This window comes from Micromonas pusilla (genome assembly GCF_000151265.4).
Source record: "Micromonas pusilla CCMP1545 genomic scaffold MICPUCscaffold_13, whole genome shotgun sequence".
Lineage (NCBI taxonomy): Eukaryota > Viridiplantae > Chlorophyta > Mamiellophyceae > Mamiellales > Mamiellaceae > Micromonas > Micromonas pusilla.
This window is the reverse complement of record NW_003315894.1, coordinates 144,076-163,882: the sequence shown is the minus strand read 5'-3', so window position 1 is coordinate 163,882 and position 19,807 is coordinate 144,076. Positions and strand designations below refer to the sequence as shown.

The 19,807-nt window shown below is 66.5% G+C and overlaps 7 protein-coding genes across 7 annotated transcripts; 3 read left to right on the top strand and 4 right to left on the bottom strand.

Annotated features, from left to right (window-relative positions):
• Positions 1 to 916: 916 nt before the first annotated feature.
• On the top strand, positions 917 to 1,758 carry MICPUCDRAFT_22036 (uncharacterized protein; the record flags this gene model as incomplete). The annotated part of the gene is made up of 2 exons (XM_003062935.1): positions 917 to 1,324; positions 1,465 to 1,758. Coding segments are annotated over 2 exons (702 nt in total), but the record flags the coding sequence as incomplete, so codon positions are not given.
• A 225-nt stretch (positions 1,759 to 1,983) lies between these two features.
• Positions 1,984 to 3,486, bottom strand: MICPUCDRAFT_52515 (uncharacterized protein; the record flags this gene model as incomplete). Its single annotated transcript, XM_003062725.1, has 1 exon — positions 1,984 to 3,486. The coding sequence occupies one exon, from the start codon at positions 3,484 to 3,486 to the stop codon at positions 1,984 to 1,986; it is 1,503 nt and encodes a 500-aa protein (XP_003062771.1).
• A 700-nt stretch (positions 3,487 to 4,186) lies between these two features.
• MICPUCDRAFT_22169 (uncharacterized protein) lies at positions 4,187 to 6,185 on the top strand (the record flags this gene model as incomplete). Its single annotated transcript, XM_003062934.1, has 2 exons — positions 4,187 to 4,537; positions 4,851 to 6,185. 2 exons carry the CDS (start codon positions 4,187 to 4,189, stop codon positions 6,183 to 6,185), a joined length of 1,686 nt encoding a protein of 561 aa, XP_003062980.1.
• A 120-nt stretch (positions 6,186 to 6,305) lies between these two features.
• On the bottom strand, positions 6,306 to 7,801 carry MICPUCDRAFT_36043 (Drug/Metabolite transporter superfamily; the record flags this gene model as incomplete). Its single annotated transcript, XM_003062724.1, has 3 exons — positions 7,376 to 7,801; positions 6,970 to 7,173; positions 6,306 to 6,824 (listed from the first exon to the last, which is right to left on the bottom strand). Exons 1-3 carry the CDS (start codon positions 7,748 to 7,750, stop codon positions 6,306 to 6,308), a joined length of 1,098 nt encoding a protein of 365 aa, XP_003062770.1. The 5' UTR covers positions 7,751 to 7,801.
• Positions 7,802 to 8,366: 565 nt separating this feature from the next.
• MICPUCDRAFT_52512 (uncharacterized protein) lies at positions 8,367 to 15,208 on the bottom strand. Its single transcript, XM_003062723.1, has one exon. It carries the CDS (start codon positions 15,172 to 15,174, stop codon positions 8,470 to 8,472), a length of 6,705 nt encoding a protein of 2,234 aa, XP_003062769.1. The 5' UTR covers positions 15,175 to 15,208; the 3' UTR covers positions 8,367 to 8,469.
• Positions 15,209 to 15,312: 104 nt separating this feature from the next.
• MICPUCDRAFT_52511 (uncharacterized protein) lies at positions 15,313 to 16,355 on the bottom strand (the record flags this gene model as incomplete). Its single annotated transcript, XM_003062722.1, has 2 exons — positions 15,313 to 15,900; positions 16,089 to 16,355. 2 exons carry the CDS (start codon positions 16,353 to 16,355, stop codon positions 15,313 to 15,315), a joined length of 855 nt encoding a protein of 284 aa, XP_003062768.1.
• A 467-nt stretch (positions 16,356 to 16,822) lies between these two features.
• On the top strand, positions 16,823 to 19,802 carry MICPUCDRAFT_52510 (uncharacterized protein; the record flags this gene model as incomplete). Its single annotated transcript, XM_003062933.1, has 2 exons — positions 16,823 to 17,509; positions 17,589 to 19,802. The coding sequence occupies 2 exons, from the start codon at positions 16,823 to 16,825 to the stop codon at positions 19,800 to 19,802; spliced, it is 2,901 nt and encodes a 966-aa protein (XP_003062979.1).
• Between the last annotated feature and the right edge of the window lie 5 nt (positions 19,803 to 19,807).

The window sequence follows — 19,807 nt, the reverse complement described above, 5'->3', positions numbered from 1 at the left end:
GGGCGCGGCGGGATCGGCCGCTCCCGCGCCGTCCGCGCCGCTCGCGTCGTTTTTGCCGCCGCCGAGGGCGAGCGCGTCCGCGCCGACGCCCTGCGAGACGAGTCGTCGGCGGGGTCGCGGCGGGGCGTGAGCGGGATGGGGTGGGGGGGAAGGGGGGACCCAGGGGGGCGGGGACGGGGCGAGATCGAACGAACGAATTAATGATGAATCCGCGCGTCGCGTTCGTCGCACCTTGCTCTTCGCTCGGCTCTTGATGAGCGTGCGCGCGTCCTCGATGCGCTCTTGCAGCGTCTGCTGCCCTTCCTCGTCGTCGTCGTCCTCGTCGCTCTCCGCCTTGCGCTTCTTCCGGAGGTTGCGCGGCGCCATCGCGTGCGGGTGCGGTCGCGCGCGGCGATCTGACCCTCAGTTCGGTCGGTCAGCGCGCGCAGCGGTCGCGGTCGTCGGCTGGCTCGGAGAGTCCGACAGCGCCGCACTCCCCGTCGCGCGCGACCGTCCCGCGGGCGTCGTCGTCACACCCCCCGCGCGGCATCGTCGTCCCCCCCGTGCATGCGAGCGGCGCCGTGCCGTGCGAACGCCGCGTCCTCCCCAGCTCTTCTCGCCTCGTCGCGCGCGCGCCGCCGCCGCCGCGGGTGCCGAACGCTCGCGTCCGATCGATCGATGGCGTCGTCCCCGACGGCCGCGCCCGCGACCGCGGCGAAGCCGCTGCCGGCCGAGCCGTACGGCTTCCTCTTCGACATGGTGCGTCCGGCGTCCATCTCCTTATATTTGTGCGTGTACGCGATGAACGAGGAGCGTCGCGATCGCGACGGCGTCGTCGCCCGCGCGTCCCGCCGACGCGCGGCGTCTCTTCGTCGTCCATCGCATCGCGTCGTCCAGCCGATGACCATCTTAACCATCGTTTCTCGTCACTCGACAGGACGGCACGCTGACGGACACGGACCCGATCCACCACGCGGTCTTCTCCGACATGCTCCTCAAAGACAACAAGAACGGCGGCGTCCCCATCGACGACGCCTTCTTCCGCGCGCACATCGCCGGGCGGACGAACGAGGACATCTTCGCGGCGCTGTGGCCGGAGTTGTCTCTCGACGCGCGGAAAGAAATGTGGGAAGAGAAGGAGGCTGAGTTCCGGCGCCGCGCGGCGTCGCAGCTCACGCGGCTGCCCGGGCTCACGGACCTCCTGACGTGGGTCAACATGAGAGGGGTGCGCAAAGTCGCGGTCACGAACGCGCCGCGAGCGAACGCGGAGCTCATGTTGCGAGCGTTGCGTCTGGAGAATTACTTCGAGGCGCGTTCTATCTTACACTGGTCCCCATACGACCCCGTCGACGTGGTGAACGCCGTTCCTTGAGGACTTTCTCTCCCGTCGTCTCTCTCCGCCCTCGACGCCTATCAACTCCGCTTCTGACGCCTTTCAACTCCGCTTCTGACGCCTTTCAACTCCACCCCGACATCATCTTCAAGGCGGTGATCTGCGGCGTCGAGTGCTCGCGCGCCAAGCCGCATCCGGAGCCGTACCTGGAGGGCTTGAAAGCGATCGGCGCGGTCACGCCGGAGCTCGTCGATCGGTGCGTCGCGTTCGAGGACTCGCCGACCGGCGCGATGGCCGCGGTGAGAGCCGGGATCGCGACCGTGGGGATACTGACCGCGCAGCCGGCGGCGGCGTTGTACGACGTTGGGGCGTCGCTGTGCGTGAAGGACTTCGCCGCGGGGGAGCTGCTCGAGGCGATCAGCGGCGAGGACTCGCTGTTTTTGTGACGCGCGCGGCACGCGTGGCGTGGTCGACGTGTGACGTGTTCATTTGTTAATCGATGTATTAATCGTCTTCGGGAGCCCTACGTCGCGTCCGCCGCGGCGGAGGGCCGGCGCTTTCTCCGAGCGTCCGCGTTCGTTCGTTCATTCGCTCGTTCGTTCGTTACAAGCACGTTCTCTCGTCGTCACATTATTAGCGCCGCGGACGTCCGTTCGCTTGCAGCCACTCCGTCACGTGGGGCCACTCCTCTGTCTAAGTCGACTCGTCCCAGGAGCGCCGTTCGCGCGCGCCCACTGTAGCACCTCCAGGTGGCCGCCGTCCGCGGCATGGGCGCAAGTCCTCTCGTCCCACGGACAGCCGTTCGCTCGCGCCCACTGAAGCATCTCCAGGTGGCCGCTTCTCGCTGCGTAGGCGCAAGTCCACTCGTCCCACGGAGCGCCGTTCGCGCGCGCCCACTGCAACACCTCCAGGTGGCCGCCTGCCGCGGCATGGGCGCAAGTCCCCTCGTTCCACGGAGCGCCGTTCGCCCGCGCCCACTGTAGCACCTCCAGGTGGCCGCCACGCGCGGAACAGGCGCAGGTCCTCTCGTCCCACGGACAGCCGTTCGCTCGCGCCCACTGCAACACCTCCAGGTGGCCGCCTGCCGCGGCATGGGCGCAAGTCCCCTCGTTCCACGGAGCGCCGTTCGCCCGCGCCCACTGTAGCACCTCCAGGTGGCCGCCACGCGCGGACCAGGCGCAGGTCCTCTCGTCCCACGGACAGCCGTTCGCTCGCGCCCACTGTAGCACCTCCAGGTGGCCGCCACGCGCGGACCAGGCGCAGGTCCTCTCGTCCCACGGACAGCCGTTCGCTCGCGCCCACTGAAGCATCTCCAGGTGGCCGCTTCTCGCTGCGTAGGCGCAAGTCCACTCGTCCCACGGAGCGCCGTTCGCGCGCGCCCACTGGAGCACCTCCAGGTGGTCGCCTCTCGCGGCATAGGCGCAAGTCCACTCGGTCCACGGACATCCGTTCGCACGCGCCCACCGCAGCACCTCCAGGTGGCCATTTTTCGCGGCTGCGGCACCAGTCCCATTGCCCCACGGACATCCGTTCTTGCGCGCCCACTGCAGCACCTCCAGATGGCCGCCTTCCGCGGCTTCGGCGCAAGTCATCGCGTCCCACGGAGCGCCATTCGCTCGCGCCCACTGTAGCACCTCCAGGTGGCCGCCTCTCGCGGCATAGGCGCAAGTCCACTCGGTCCACGGACATCCGTTCGCTCGCGCCCACTGCATCACCTCCAGGTGGCCGCAAAGCGCGGCATGGCGGCAAGTCCACTCGGTCCACGGGCATCCTCGTTCCTTCGCCCACCTCGCGACCTCCATGTTCCCACCCCTCGCGATGCACGTGAACGTCTTCGCGTTCCACGGACACCCTCGCTGTTCCTTCGCCCACGCCAACCTGCTGACCGACCCGACGAAGTTCGGCATCCTCCCGAGCTCCCTCCTCACCGCGGCGACGTCCCTCACGTCGCCGACGGGCGACGCGAAAACGACGTCGCGCATACTCCGGCTCACCAGCGCGAGCATCGCGAGGTCGCCACCGTCGAGCCGCGAGAGCACGTGCGCGTCGAAGACATCGCGCGCGTCCGCGGCGAAACGTTCCAAGCGCGAGCCCGCGTCGAGATATGCGGAAGTCGATCCGTCCCCCGCGATATCGTCGACGCCGCCGCGAGTCATCCGCATTGGAGACGACATCACGTCGCGTCGATCGCGGGGTACGCGAGCACTTCGCGACGAGGCCGCGGAGGAGGAGGAGGAAGAGGACGCGCCGTCGTCGCGCGCGTGGCGAGTGACGAGACCTAGCCAGATCTCGGGGCGTTTTGTCCGTTTCGCGTTCGGGACGATTATTTGTCCGGTCAATTCATCAGTCAGTGAGTGTGTTTGAAAGCGCGAAAATGCTTTCATCGCGCGACTCCTCGCCAAGTCTTCGCAGCAGCTTTCCACAGTCCACGTCACGGGCGATGGTTCTTTTATCCGAGTCGCGCGTCGCGTCGCGTCACTCGTCGGCGCGCGTCGTCGACCTCGCGACCTCCCGAACGGCAAGCTGGCGCGCGTCGCCGCGACCGGCGCGGCGGCGACGGCGTCCACCGGCCGCGTCCTCGCGCTCGCGCTCTCGCGCGTCTCGTCGAGGCCCTCTTCCGCGCGGCATCATCTTCAGCATCGTTTCGGAATCGGACGCGTCGTCGTCGTCGACGTCACGGGCCGTCGCGCGCTCTCGTCGTCGACCGCGCTCTCCGCGGCGTGGCGCGCGCGCGGGTTATCCTCGGACGACGCGCCGCGTCACACCACCGGTGGCGGCTCGTCCACGCGCCGCCTCGCCGCCGCGGTCTTCGTCTGCCGCGCGTCGTCGTCCTCCTCGTCCGCGCTCGCGGCGGCGTCGTCGTCGTCGAGCGAGATGCCCGCAGACGACGCCGCGTCCGCGCGCGTGCTCCTGTGGTTCCGCGGCACGGACCTCCGCCTGCGCGATAACCTCGTCGTCGACGCCGCGAGCGCGCTCGTCGCGAGCGGGAGCGGCGACGTGGACGTCCTCCCGGTGTTCTGCTTCGATCCGCGGACGTTCGCGGCGAGCGCGTGGGGGACGCCCAAGACTGGCGGCCGCCGCGCGCGATTCTTGCTCGAGTCCGTGCTCGACCTCAAGCGATCGCTGCGCGACGTCGGGAGCGACCTGCTCGTCGCGGTCGGGAAGCCCGAGGACGTCATCCCGAGGTATTTGCTGGAGGGGGGGACGAACGTCGTCCTGACGCAGGTGCGGCGTCGACGTCGCTCGCTCGCCGCGGCGTCCGCCCGTCCGTCGTCCCGTCCCGGCCGTCGTCGTCCCTCCGTCGGAAGCCGCTGAGGAGAACGTATTCATCACGGCAGAGCGTCGTCGCTCGCTCGTCGAGCCGTCGCGCTGAATGTAAACTGTAATAGTTTGTGCTATCTGAGGCTTCGACGAAGGGAACGACAATAGTAACGCGGAGGGATTGGCCGTTTCGTTTCGTTTCGTTTCGTCGCTCGCGCGCCGCCAGCCCGCTCCCGCCTACCCCGCCGTTGACGCCGCGTCTTCCCCGCCGTCGCAGGAAGAGGTGCACCAAGAGGAGAGACGCGTGGACGCGGCGATCGCCTCCGCGGTGAAGATCGCGAACCCCAAAAACGCGATGCGCACGGTGTGGAACAGCACGATGTACCACGTCGACGACATCCCGTTCAACGCCGACGCGTCGGACGTCCCGAACGGGTTCACGCCGTTTCGGAACAAGGTGGAGTCGAAGGCGACGGTTCGCGCGCCGGCTCCGTCGCCGAAACCGGGCGCGCTGCCGCTCGCGAAAGCGTCCATCGACGCGAGCGTTTTGGAATACGAACCGTCGCTCGACGACCTCCCGTTCGCGACCGAGGACGAACGAGCGCGCGCCAAGGCGCCGACGCACCCGAACGCGGTGCTGCCGTTCGAAGGCGGCGAGACGGCGGCTTTGGCGCGCGTCGAGTATTACGTGTGGGAGAGCGAAAAAATCAAGACGTACTTTGAAACCCGGAACGGCATGCTCGGCGGCGACTACAGCAGCAAGCTGTCGCCGTGGCTCGCGCACGGGTGCGTGTCCGCGCGACACGTCCACCGCGAGGTTCGAAAGTACGAGCGCGAGCGCGTGGAGAACAAGAGCACGTACTGGCTCATCTTCGAATTGATCTGGCGCGATTTTTTCATCTACTTTGCGAAGAAGCACGGCAACGCCATCTTCACGCCGCACGGCACCGCGGGCCGCGGCGGGACGTGGACCGGCGGCGCGGGCCCGTGGCGCGACGACCCCGCCGCGCTCAAGGCGTGGAAGGAGGGCAAGACCGGCTTCCCGCTCGTGGACGCCAACATGCGCGAGCTCGCGGCGACCGGGTTCATGTCCAATCGCGGCAGGCAAAACGTCGCGAGCTGGCTGTGCCTCGACGCGGGCGTGGACTGGCGGCTCGGCGCGGAGTACTTCGAGAGCGCGCTGATCGACTACGACTGCGCGGCGAACTGGGGGAACTGGGTCAGCGCCGCGGGGTTGACCGGGGGCAGGGTGAACAAGTTCAACATCGCCAAGCAGACGAAGGACTACGACCCGGACGGGCGGTACGTAAAGACCTGGGTCCCGGAGCTGAAGGACGTCCCGAAGGGGTTCGTCGCGGACCCGCGGCGGATGCCCGGAGACGTCGCGAAGAGCGCGGGGTGCGTCGTCGGCGTGGACTACCCCGCGCCGTTCAAGCTGCCACCGAGGATGGCGTACGACAACGGCGGCGGCGGCCGGGGGGGAGGGAGGGGCGGGAGAGGCGGTCGCGGCGGTCGCGGCGGCGGGAGAGGCGATGGCGGCGGCAAAGCGAACAGGAAGGCGTTCGCGGGGAAGAAGCGCGTGGGGCCGCAGGACGTCGACGTGTACGGGTGAACGAAGGAAAGAAGAAGAATCGTACAGTACATTCAATCAAATTCAATCAATCCATCCGTCGACTACCGCGTCGTCAACTTCTAAACTACCTTCGTGATCGCCTCTCGTCGTCACGTCACGTCACGCGCGGTTCGACCCCGCGAACCGCTCCCGCTGCTCCGCGTGCATCTCCTTCGCGAGCGGATCCTTCGCGTCGCCGCCGTCGCCGCCGCCTCCTCCAACCTCGCCGCTCTTCCCCCCTCTCGCGCCCTTGTTGAACGCTTGGTAGTACAGCGACGCGAACACGAGCGCGGTGCCGAGCCACTGCTGCCACGTCAGCGGGTGCATGAATATGAGACACGACAGCAGGATGGACAGAAACTGCCGCGTCGTCATGATGGTCGCGAACAGCAACGCGCCGAATTCGCGAATCGTGTACAGGATGCACAGCTGTCCGCACGTGCTCGCGAGCGACAGCGTGAAGCAGTCCACGAGCGCGGCGGGGTGCCGCTGGATGAAGGCGATCGCGGCGCCCATGGACGCGTCGCCGAAGAGCCACAGGCACGACACCGCCGCGCTGCACGCGTTGACCCACAGCATCTGGTTGTACGTCTCCATCTGATACCCTCTGAACAGCTTATCTTGAAACGTGGACGTGAACTGCGATCGATCGCGATCGATGAAGGGGGATGGTGACGCGTGGGTGGGGTGAACGTCGAGTCAGTTGGAAAGTCCTCGAGGAACGACGTTCGACGCGCGAGGAGGAGCGTATGGGACGGTGCGGTCATGAGAAGAGAACGCGCACCCCGTCGAAGCCGAGGTAGCCGAGCATGAGCGCGACGCCGTACGCGCCCGTCTCCGCGGCGGTTTTGCCGTGCTTCTTCGACGTCGTCGGGCCGTACGTCGCGAAGACTGCGCATCCGAGCATGACGCCGACGGCGATGGCGTAGTCCTGGAGTTTGTACGACTTGCCGTTGATCGCGTAGCCCCAGATCATCACGGGGATCATCTGCGAAGACGGGGAGAAGACGAGACGGGGTCGCGTCAGATTTGTGATTTCTTTCGTCCCGAGATCGGACGACGTTCGCGCCGCCCGCGTCGCGCTCGAGCGCGACGCGCGCCCTCCTCGAGAACCCTCGGGAGACACAGCAGAAGACGCGCGATGGACGCGCGATGGACGCCTCCTCCGCCGCCCGCCGCCTCTCGCTCACCTTGGCGCACTTCCCGAGCGTCTGCACCGGAAACGAGACGTATTTGAGCGCCTCGTACTGGCACGTCGTCGCCACCACGTTGGACGCGCTCACCGCGGCGTACTTGTACATCGGCGCGACCGGCTGCACGGCGCCGCGCATCCACGCCAACGTCGCGACCGCGACGGCCATCGACACGATCCGGTTGTTCATGACGAGGAACACGGAGAACGTGAACGACTCCTCCGATCCGCCGTCGTCGTACGGCTTGGTCATGATGCGCTCTTGGAGGATGCCGTACACGAGGAGCGACCCCACGACGCCGACGACGCAGCCGACGACCTTGAGGATCATCGCGGCGTCGTACGCGGGGGCGCCCTGGGCGACGCCGGACATCGCGCGGCGGGGGGGCGCGATCGTGGCGACGCGGGCGAAGGCGCGTCCCGGGGCGGGGTGGGGGTGGATGAGATTTGGCGCGGGACGTTGGTTTTTTTGATTACGACGGGTCATGCAGGCCGCTCGCCGACGATGGGCGGGAGTACGCGCGCGCTCGCCTGACTGCTCGCCTGTGAGGATTTCGGGGTTGAAACGTACGCGTACTGCGGCGATTCAAACAGCTTCATAATTCCTAAATTTGACGTTTTGGGCACATCTCATTCGCGAGCGTCACTGCTCGTGCGACAAAGTGATCCCCGCCCGCTCTATGGTCTGATAGTGTAGTTGGTTATCACATTGGTTTCTGATCTGAAAGAAAGGAAAATACCAATGACCGGAGTTCGAATCTCCGTCGGACCTTAACGCTCTTTTTTTGCCGTTACGCATCGAAATCAGCATCTACATGATGTAAGGAACCTCTCCACAAATTTTCAGGTCAATCGGAGCGGTTTTGAGGCGGCGGTGGTCGCGTCATCGTCGAGCGTGGTGCACGTAATGGACAAGGCGCCGGTCTACGGAACCGGATGTTCGTGTGCTCGTCTCGTTCGTTACAAACGCGTGATTCACGTCGACAAACATGAACGAATAATGTGAATAACCTTATATATACAACGTAGACACGATGGATTATCTACGACCTAGGGTGTACTTCAGGCGGGCGACCCGACGTCGCCGCCGCGTCACACCGGCGCGACTTGGTTCCCCGCCTTCTTTTTCGCCAACCGCGCCATCAAGTTGTCGTGTTTCGACTTGTTCACGTCCTCGAGCTTGTTGTTCATCGCGACGAGCTTGTCGACGTGCTCCTTCATCATCGCGGATATAGCCTCTTTATCCATCCCTTTCGTGCCGCCGGCCAGGGCGATCTGTTTCGAGATCGTCGCCGCGACGGCGCGCTCTCGGGCCGCCTCCTTGGTCCGCCCGAAAAACCCGAGCTTCTTCTGTGGCCCCGTCTCCTCGCGTTTCGTGAGACGGTCGCTCAGATCCTGGTTGTGCCGCGCCGCGGACTTCTCGAGCTGGCGGTTCATCGCCATGGTCTGCGCGTCCAGATCCGAGCGCGCGTTCGCGAAGTTGAGAGCCATCCCCGCCTGCGCTTGGTTCAGAATGGACGCGACGCCGTCGAACTTTTCGTAGTCGCGTCCTTCAAACCCGGCGGCGATGACCTTCGCGGTGAGCTTCTGCAACATCTCCTGCGCGTGCGCGTCCGCGAGATCCAAGTTCGCGAGCTGCTCGAGCGCCGCATTCCGCTCGTCCGCCTCTTTCGCCTGCGACGCGCTCAACGCTGCGATCTCGTCGGCCAGAGACGTCTGCGCCGCTTGCGAGAGATCGTTCGCGACTTGGTTCTGGTCCTCGGTCAGGTCCTTCGACGCCTCCGGTTCGATCCCTTCGGGGTGTTGGATCGCGAGCACCGACTCCGCAGCCTCTTTGAAGTCGCCCTCGAGCGTCGCCGTCGCGCTCGCGGTCGCGGCTTCCACGTCCGCGTCGTTCGGCGGCCCGTTCAAGTTCGCCGCGTCGATGATCATCTTCATCAGCGCGCCGTGACGGCGAGCGGAGATTGTTTCGAACTTGTCGTGCATCGATTCGAGACTCGTCGCGAGATCCGCCGCGTGCTTCGCCGCCTCGAACGGGTCCATACCTTGCGCGTCGAACGCGTCCGCCATGTGACGAGACATGGCCATCTGCGCCGCGGGGAGCGCGCGTCCCGCGAGCGCTTCCGCTTGCACGGCCACGGTGAGATTCGCGTCGGAGAATTTCCCCGGATGAATCGCGAGTGCGAGGCCGACGGCGGCTTCCGCGGAGAGCCGCTGCATGTGCAACGTCGACTCCATGATCGACTCGAGGGCGATGACGCCGACGGGATCCGTCATCGGGAAGTCTTCCTCGAGAGCCTTCGCCTTTCTCGCGCCGTACGCGGCGTCGATTTTCGTCCGGCACTTGTTCGCGGTGTTCGTAATCATGGGACCCAGTTTCGCCTTGGCCCGCGCGATCGCCGCGTTCTTCTCCGAAACCTTCGAGAGCATCTGCAGGGTGGACTCGATCCCGGCGATGAAGTGATAGCACTCCTCGATGTCCGTCTTCGCCTCCGAGGCGGCCTCGGGGGTCCCCGGCGCGGGCGCGGGGTTGATGCCGCGGCGGTTGATGCGCGCCTGCGTCGCATACCGCCTCGCGAGCGCCGTGGCGTTGATCCGCTCCTCGATCGCCTCGAGCGCCTCTTGATACTTCAGCTTGTGCGCGTCGAACTGCGGGCCCTTCGGAAGCGTGAGCAACACCTCTTTCGCCTCGTTTACCGCTTCGATGGCGTCCAGGTGCGCGGCCATGCAGATCGCGGCGGTGACGTCGTTCTCGATGTCGTTCGCCTTGGCGACGCGCGCGGAGAGTTTTTTCGACAGCGACTTGTCCGTCACCTCGGCGACGGCTTCGAGCGTCCCCGCGGCGTCCGCGTCCGCGGCTTGCTGCGTCGCCGTGCACACAGCCTTGACGGCGACGTCCACGGCGGCCATGATTTCGTTTTCCTCCGACTTGGTGATCGAGGTGCCGTCCGCGCCCCAGGTGTACGTCATCTGGTTCACGGCGCTCTCGACGGCCCGTCGCTGCGAGCTCACGACGGGAGCGATGTCGTTCGCGAGCGTCTCCGCGTCGAGACCGGTGAGAAGCGCGGCCGCGGCGACGGACGCCCTCGCGGCGGCGTCCACCGCGCTCGACGCCGCGGCGGTGACCTTCACCTCGCGAGTTAAATCGTCCATGGACTGCGCCGCGACGCGCTCGCGCTCCGCCGCGGAGTCTATGAGCCCTTTTCCTTGCGACTCGCGCATCTGCCTCATGATGATCTTCACCTTCTTATCGCCGGGGCGGAAGTGCACGCAGCAATACACGATCATGGCGACGATTAACGCGCAGATTAACGAGACGACGACGATGTAGACGTCTTCGGACGTCTCGCACGCGTCTTTCTTCGAGTTTGGCGTCAACCCCGGGCCGCAGACCGTGCACGTTTTGGAGCCCATGGCGCTCACGGAGACCGACGAGCACTGCGTGCACTCCGCCTGGCTCTGCCCGCCCGTGGTGGCGAGGAAATACCCCGCCGGGCACGGCGTGCAGCTCGGGCCCGACGCGCTCTCGTCGTCGTTGAAATATCCCGCGGGGCACTCGTAGCACACGCCCGCGACCGCGCCCGCGGGGGAGTAATGCCCCTCGCCGCACCCCTCGCAAGAGTTCGCCGCGTTCAGGAAATAGCCGAGCTCGCACGACGTGATCGTCACGGACATCGTCCCCGTCGTCTCGAGCGGCCCGGAGTACAGGAAGCCGTAGTAGTTGGAGTAAATCGTGTTCATCAAGTTGAACGAGCTCACGGTCTCCATGTCGTTCTGGAAGACGAACTCGATATCGTACGTCCCCGCCTCCGCGACGAAACCGAGGTAAATGCTCCCGGTGCCCCGGTACAAGTCCGTCATGCCCCCGGACGTCATCGTGACCCCGTCCGGGTACGTCGCCCAGACCGTCGCGTTCGAGGTGGAGCCGGACGTCACCGTCTGACCGTACACGTCCACGAGCGTGACGACGATCGGCGTCTCGGAGACCACCCCGGGGGCGAAAACCGTGTTGGCCTCTTCGCCGACGGCGACGTAAGCCGCCGTCGCCGACGCGATCTCTGGGCCGTACGCCACAATGTAATCGATGACGAACCCGTCGTCGGTGTACACGTACGAGCCGTAGGTGTCCTCGTACACCTGGTTCCCGGACAGGTCGTTGCACGGGAGCGTCGCGTCGACGTGAATCTCCTGCGCGATGGCCGTCGTCGTGCACGCGCCGCAAAAGCACGCGATGGGCGGGTTCGTCGCCCAGTACACGCCGCCGCCGGCGCTCCACGCGCCGTTCGACGTGATCGTGTTGTCCGTCTGCAAGAAGTATTGCGCGCACGTTCCAAAGTACTGGTCGTAGTCGTCCTCTTCGCAAATTTCCGCGAGGCCGCCGCCGTATTGCGCGTTATTTCCGCTGATCGTGCTCGTGGACAGAGGAAGTGTGCCGACGTCGTTCGATCGTCCACCGCCGTATAGCGAGACGCCGCCGCCGTACCCCGTCCACGCCGTGTTGCCGGAGATCGTGCAGCTCGTGAACGTCACCGAGGCCATGGATTCGAGGAGGACGCCGCCGCCGTCTCGGAACGCCCAGTTATTAGAGATCGTCGCGGTGGAGATCGCCGCCGTTCTCCCCATCAACGCGAGCCCGCCGCCGTAGAGTCCGTAGTTGTATTTGTACGTCGAGCCGACGCTATGGAGATAGGTCAGCCCGCGAGTGTACACAGCGCCGCCGATGCGGTACGCGATGTTGTTATCGAACGTGGTATCTATGTGCTGAGTGGTCGTGTCTTCGGAGAAAACCGCACCCGCGGAAAAAGAAAAATGATTCTGGATCGTCGAGTCCTCGATCACGACAATGTTCCCGCCAATCTCTGCACGGCAGTCGCGCGAGCGGATGGCTGCCCCGCGTAAGCCGTAGTTACTGTCGAATGTAGATTCCAAAACGTACAACGTCGACAGAGTAACGAGCACACCGCCGCCGTCTCGGTTGGCAATGTTGTTGTTTACGCTCGAGGAACTCCAGATGCCAACGATGCTGGCGCTCGCGAACAGTCCGCCGCCCTCGTCGGTGGCATAATTACTGGATAAAGTGCACCCATAAAACATCATGAGTCCGCGATTCATAAAGACGCCGCCACCCGCGAACGCCATGTTTCCAGTGATAGTCGAGCTCCACGCTTGCAGGCCGCGCCGATTGTAGTCATCGTACTTGTCCACGGGGTAGAAAAGATCGTTTTGACTTATGTAAATTCCGCCGCCAAGCCCTTCGTTTGAGACCGCGTAGCACCCGGATATCGTACTGTCGGTGAGGAAAGACACGACGCTCGTCGTACCTTCAAGGTTAATCCCTCCGCCGTGCTTCGCGTACCCGCCGGACAGGGCCGAGTTGACGATCTCTATCGTTCCCGTCGAATATATCAACCCGCCTTGGTTTATCCCGGCGGCGAAGCCGCTGTTCGCCGCCGAAAGGTCGCCGCCGACGATCGTGACTTCGTCCATCAACAGCGGCTGCGTCGTGTCGTCCTCGAAGTACACGCATCCGCCGTACAGAACCGCCGCGCAGTTTGAGATGGTCGTTTTGAATACGTGCATGTTGCGCTTCGTGAATATCGCCCCGCCGGCTTTCAGCGACGTGCTGTCCGTGAGCGTCATGCGTTGTAAAAACACGAGCGCGCTGCCGTCGGTGTTATCGTTGTAGTCGTGCCACTCGAGGTTGTCCGCGTAAATCGCGCCGCCTGACTCGGCGAACGCCCCGGAGATCTCGAAGTTATCGAGGAGGACCTTCACGCCGCCGGTGATGATGAACCCGCCTTGAAGGCCGCTCGCGGCGACCACCGCGCCCGCTTGGCCGGTCACGACGACGGGGCCGACGCAGGTTTGTCGCCACACCGCCGCCTCCGACGCGGTCGTCGCCGCGTTGACGTTCATCGAGCACGTCGTCGGGTACCCAGCGGCCGTGGAGGCTAAGTACGTCGCGGAGGAAATCACCAGAGGGCCGGCGACGTGAATATCGTTGCTCCCCGCAATGTCCGTGTGAGAGCCGCTCATGAGAACCGTCACCGGGGCGAACCCGCGGTTCACGGCGTATGATATCGTTTGGAACGGAGAGGTCGAACTTCCGTGAAACTCGTCCGTCGAGTATTTCGTGTTGCTTCCGGTGGGGGAGACGTAGCTCACGAGCTTGTACCTCCACACGAGTCCGCCCGGCGCGTCCCTGGACTCGGATGTAGGGTCGACGAGCGAAAACGTGTACAAGTGCGTGCCGCACAGCACGGTCCGGCTGGACGTTCCAACGCCAACGGAGGCCAAGGACTCGCGCGCGAGCCCGGTGGGCGCGGTCGCCAGAGATATCCTGTCGTCCACGGTGAGAGCGGAGTACTCCGTGTCGCTTTGCTCGCCGAACTCGTCGACGAACGCGGCCGTGCCGGACGGTTGCGTGAAGACGTATTCGCTGACGCAGTGAGCATCCGTCAAGCAGTTACCGCCGGCGACGACGACGCGGGACTCGCCGAGCGTCACCATCGCGTGGTCCCAACGGTTTCGATCCGAGGGAACGGACTCCGAGGACCAGCTCGTCGCCGTGTACTGCGTCCAGGTGTACGTCGCAAGGTCCAACTCCCACTGATCGTAGAGCGAGGATACGAACGCGGGCATGCTCGAGGCATGCCGCAACCCGCCGGAGATGCGAACAGAGGTGTTCCCCACGAGCGTCGCCGCGTGGCGGCCGCGCCCGAGCCCCCCCTCGATGCCCGCGGCGACGACTTCAGAGGTCGTGCACGCGGTCGTCGTCGCTTCCGGGGCTTCCGCGACGAGGGACCACGGGGCGGTCGACGCGAGAACGCCGGCGTCCGTCAGTCCCGCGTCGAACGCCCACACTCGACCAGTCGCGTCGGCCGTGCAGTCCGTAGCGTACTCGTTGAGTTCCAAGCCTAGGGCGTGACTGCCGAGGTGGAAGCCGCCTTGAATCATGAAAGAGTTACCGATGACCCACGCGACGCTTCCGAAACGCGCGGGCATGCTCGAGTCGTTCGTGCTCGAGTCGTACGCGTACAGAAGCGAGATGGACACCGTGATCACGCCGGAGGTCAGATCGATCTTTCCGAGGTAAACGTTGTACGCTTGTTGTTCCTGCGTCGTCGTGCTCGGGCCGAAGGCGGAGCTCACGCGACCGCCCGTGATGAGGAACGCGCCGACGATGGTGTCGGGACAGGACGAACACGCGTAATCGTCCCAAGCCGCGATCGCGGGGAACTCGAGCTTGTCTACGTCTTCGTCCGCCGTGTGCGTGTATTCGATCAACGTGGACGTGTCGTACACGGTGATCCGCGCCCCCGCTCCAGAGCCGAAATTGTAGGAAGGACCGCCGACGCCGACGATGTATCGATCTTGCACGGTCACCATCGCGCCGCTCGCGGAGCGTTTCGTGACGATGCTCCCGGCGCTATCCGTCCTCGTCGTTAACCCATCCGAATCGAGCGAGTCCACGAGCGTCCAGATCAGGTTCGGGCGCAAGATCTCTTGCGCGTGGAGCATAAACTTGAAATACGTCGTGATGTGGTCCTGCCTGTTTGTCTCGTCGCAGGACCCAGGCGCGGTGGAGCACCCGGAGAAGATGGACAGGACGTGATTCCCCGAGGACCCGGTCGAGGCTTCGAGATGATACCCGGGCGTCCACCCGCTGACGGCGTCGGGCCCGTTGTATACGCCGGTCGTCACGCGTTCGTCCACGACGGTGACGCCGTCGCTCAGCGTGTACGCTTTGATCGCGACGCCGTACGTCAACCAATCGGCTTCCGTTTGAAAGTACATCTTCGTCAGCGACTGCGGGCCGATCCATACGAAGCGACGTCGGGGTGGAGTTGAAAGGCGTCAGAAGCGGAGTTGAAAGGCGTCGCGGGCGGGAGTTTAAAGCGAGGCGTGGGAGGAGAGAAACGCCGGGAAAATTCCTTAAGGATCGGCGTTCACCACGCCGACGCGGTCGTATGGGGACCAGTGTACAGAACGCGCCTGCGTATCCTCGTCCGGGAGGGGGTCGTACAGGTCGTAGACGCCGTTTTCAACGGTCACGTCCCCGTCGTTGCTCCTCCGCAGGATGACCTGCATCGTGCTCGCGGTCTCGTGCACGTACACGCGATGGGACGCCATGATCATGTACGGGTTCACGATCGTCGCCTCGTCCGGTCCGACGTAGTACGTCGCCGCCTGCGCGATGGCTTTGTAGTCGCTACCGACGCCCGCGCGCGTGTGCGTGAAGGACGCGACGTATCGGTACGTCCCCCAGCACGTGCACGACGCGGCGCAGCTCGTCTGCCCGCCCAGCGTGAGGGCGAGGTAGTCCGGTATGGATGCGTACGTCGTGTCCCAGAACCCGGAGACGCTCGTGTCCATGACGCGGTAGCTGACCGTGGAGTAGTCGAAGGAGGTGGAGGCGCACCCGTTGTAGATTGACGAAGCCGTGGAGCCGCTCGTGTCCGAAACCGGCTTGAGCGCGATGTAGTACGTCTTCCCCGTGGGGACGTTCAGCGACCACGATACCTGCGCGCGCGGGATGAAGACGGTCGGCGGAGGTCAGGAGGTGACGATCGACGACGAGGCGAGACGACAGACATTTGGGCGATTAAAAAAAGATCTCGAGGTGAAGAATTGTCGTAATTAATCGTGCACGTTCGTAATCGTCCTTCGCCGAGAGGCTGCCGAACGCGATTCGATCCGCGCGCGCGCACCTTCGTGACTTTCGTGTTCGTGTTCACGATCTCGAGGTTGCTGTTTTGCACCACGTTCCCCTCCTGGGTGATGATCGCCGCGTGCCAGACGTCATTCTCCAAGTAGAGCATTTTCAGCTCGACGAGGAGGTAATCGACGCCCGTGTCGTCGAATGTGTAGTGCGAGGTCGCGGCCGCGCCCGTCGCGAGCGACGCGAGCGTCGCGAGGAGGAGAAAGAACGCGGCGGCGACGCGCGAGCGCGTCGCACGGAGGGCGGGCGGACCCATGGCGGCGCGCGGTCGCGTGCGATCTCGTCCGCGGGGACGGTGCGCGCCGCGGCGCGTTGTGATTGTTGATCGCACCAGGGGCCGCGTCCTTTCAGGGGGGGCGCGGGGGGTGTTTCGTACTTTTCGTACACAGAAATGAACCCAGAATTACACGTACAACGTACAGTAAACCCTGAAAGAAACCGCGCACGATCTCTCGCTCGCGCGTTCACTCGAAGGGCATGGAGGAGGCTTTCACCGGTTCAGGGCGATTCCATATCGGTCAGTTGAAAGGCGACGCGATCAAATATTGAAACCGAGCGGTGGGATATTTCCACTGGCAGCGTGCGCCCGAGCCGAGCTCCCCCCTTCACTTCACACCCTCTCGCGTCGTGCACGCGGCGGCGGGCCTCCGAGCCCGCCGTCGCCGCCGCGCTCCCCTCCCCCCCGCGCGCGCGCGACGCCACGACGCGAAGGTCGCGGCCGCGATGACGCGAGCGCGGACGACCGCGCGCGCGCGCCTCTTCCCGTGGAGCACGAGAGGCGACGTCGCGTCGTCGTCGTCGTCGTCGTCGTCGCCGTCCGAGGAGCGCCGCGACGACGACGACGACGAGTGGAGGCACGACCGAGCCGCGCAACGCGCGGCGTCGACGCTCGCGACGCACCTCTCCCTGCGCTCGCCGTCGCACGTCCGCGACGTCCTCGCGGCCATGGTCCTCAGCGAGTGCGCGTACAAGCGCCCCTCTCTCGAGGTGCGCGGCAAGGCGGCCGAGATCCAGTCGCATCTTCCGCGCGGCGTCGCGCGCGTCCGCGCCGTGTCCGCGTCTGTGGACAAGCGCGCGAAGCACCGGTACCTCGTCGCGGACTCCGAACACGCGGTGTACGTCGCGTTCATGGGCACGGCGGACGCGCGGGACCTCCTCGCGGACGCGGCGTACCTCCAGACGCCGCTGCGACGCGCGCTGGACGGCGGAAAAGTTGGCACCCGCCCTGGAGATGGAGTTGGCACCCGCGCGCGTGAGACTGGTCCCCATAGGCACCTCCAGCGCGCGCTCGTGCACCGCGGGTTCGCCGCGCGCGCGATCGCGACGCGCGACGCGATGCGCGCGCTGTGGCGCGCCGCGCGGAGGGAGAAGAAGCGGCTGGTGCTCTGCGGGCACAGCCTCGGCGGCGCGGTGGCGTCGCTCTCAGGCGCGTATTCCTTACACTGGTCCCCGTACGGCCGCGTTGGCGTGGTGAACGCCGATCCTTAAGGACTTTTGCCGGCGTCTCTCTCCGCCCACCCCACGGTTTCAATACCCGCCCTCGACGCCTTTCAACTCCGCTTCTGACGCCTTTGAACTCCACCCCGACGTCGCTTTGTATGGACAATTACCCTCAGCGATCGCGCTGCTCGAAGATCTAAATCTCGATGCCGCGCGCGACCCGCGCTTCGCGCCCTCGCCGGGGTCGACGCTGCGGTGCGTCGCGTTCGCGTCGCCGCCGGTCGGAAACGGCGCGTGCGCGGAGTACGTGCGCGCGCGGGGGTGGACGCGCGTCTTCACGAACGTGTGCGCGCCCGAGGATACCGTCCCGAGGCTGTTATTCGCGACGAGAACGGCGGCGGCGGCGGCGGCGGCGGCGGCGGCAGCGGGCGCGTCGCCCCCCCCGGCGCTCGAGGTCGGACCGGACGCGCCGCGGTCGCCCCCGCGCGGCGGTAGCGGCGGCGCGCGCGGCGACGACGCGAACCCGCTGCGAAGGCTGTCGAGGCTCGTGCCGCTGACGCGGCAGCGGACGCGACCGCCGGCGCCGGCGGCGTTCGAAGAGGACGCGTCGACGAGCGCCGACGCGTCTTCGTCGTCTCCTCCTCCGCCGCCGCCGCCGCGAGGACGCGCGGCGGCGATCGCGGCCGCGGCTCGCGCCGCGGGACGCGCGATGCGACCGGAGTACGTCCACCTCGGTCCGACGCACTGGCTGTCGGAAGGCGGGTACGCGCGCGTCTCCGGCGACGACGGCAGCGACGACGGCGGCAGCGGCGGCGGGACGTCGTCCGACCCCGCCGCTTACGACGACGCCGACGGCCGCCTCGCGAAAATGCGGCAGTCGCTGCTTCAGCACACGATGCGGATGTACCGCGCGCGGACGCTCGAGCTGTGCGCGCGCGTCGGCGTCCTCGACCGGTCCGCGGACGACGACGACGACGACGACGACGCCACGCGCGATTCGACGACGACGACGCCGCCGCCGCCGCTCCCGGACGCGTCGGCGATCGCACCCGGGCCTCGCCCTCTCGCCGCGGTCGCGGTCGTCACGCCGGCGGCGGTCAAGCACGCCGCCGCGGGGCTCGCGGTCGCGATCGACGGGCTCGATTTGAACCTGACGATCGCGACCGCGACCGGCGGCGGCGTCTCCGCGGAGGCGAAGGGCTGGCCGTGCGTCTGCGTCGTCGACGCCGCGGCGTCGACCGACCGACGTCTCTTCGCGCGCGCGCGCGCGCCCGTGTTCAACGGCCGGACGCTGCCCGCGACCGCGGACGTCGGCGGCGGAAGCGTGAGAGGGTGGACGCCGCTGACGATCGCGTGCGAGGGCGACTTCGGCGACGCGAAGGTTGTCGCGCGCGTGGCGCGGCGACGCGTGCGCGTCGTCGCGGGCGGCGACGAAATGAAACGCGGCGCGCGGAGTTTCGACGCCGCGCGTTCGCTCGCCGGAGCGCTCGCCGCGCTCGAAGGTCACGGCGGCGGCGGCGGAGTGCGAGAGGTAGAAGAGACTGAAGACGGCGTCGTTCACGATGGAGGGTGGGTGTCGTACGTCGCCGCGAGAGGCGGCGGCGGCGGCGGCGGCGATGGCGACGATAACGCCCCCAGGGCGGGCGTTTTAACTTCGCTTCGGGACGCGCTGAGACGCGCGCTCGAGTGGGCGACCTCGCGCGCGGCGCGCGGCGGCGCGCGTCGTCGACCGCCGCGCGCGACGCGGTCGGGGTCCACGCCGGGCGTCGTGACGGTGCGCGTGTACTCGCTGCTCGCGCCCCCTGACGACGACGACGACGACGACGAAGCGGCCGACGGCGAAGAGCCGGTCGCGCACGCGCGAGCGTTCGTGCATCGTGGCGCGGCGCCGTCGTCCGCGGACTGGTGGCGCGCGGCGGGGGTCATCGCGCGCGCTAGGAAGGATCACGGCGCGCGCGCGATGATGATCCCCGCGTCCGCGCTCGGGATGGAGGCGGCGGCGGCGGACGACGACGCGAGGCATGCGGGCGGGGAATCGCCCGCGCCCGCGCCGCCGCCGCCGCTGCCGCCGCCGCCGCCGCCGTCGGGGATCGGCGCGACGCTCTTCGCCGCGCGCGACGTCGCGGCGGCGCGCGCGGTCGTCATCGACGCGCTGCTCGCGACCGAACCCGAGGCGTTGCGCGCCGCTCTGGACGCGCAGTCAGCGCGCGTGCGCGCGACGCCGCGGCCAGTCGATCGACGGCGCCGTTCTAGTAGGTTTTAGATTTT

Bases quoted from the DNA above. Each gene is read 5' to 3' on its own strand.
- MICPUCDRAFT_52512 (XM_003062723.1), bottom strand. From the start codon at position 15,174: ATGTACTTTCAAACGGAAGCCGATTGGTTGACGTACGGCGTCGCGATC.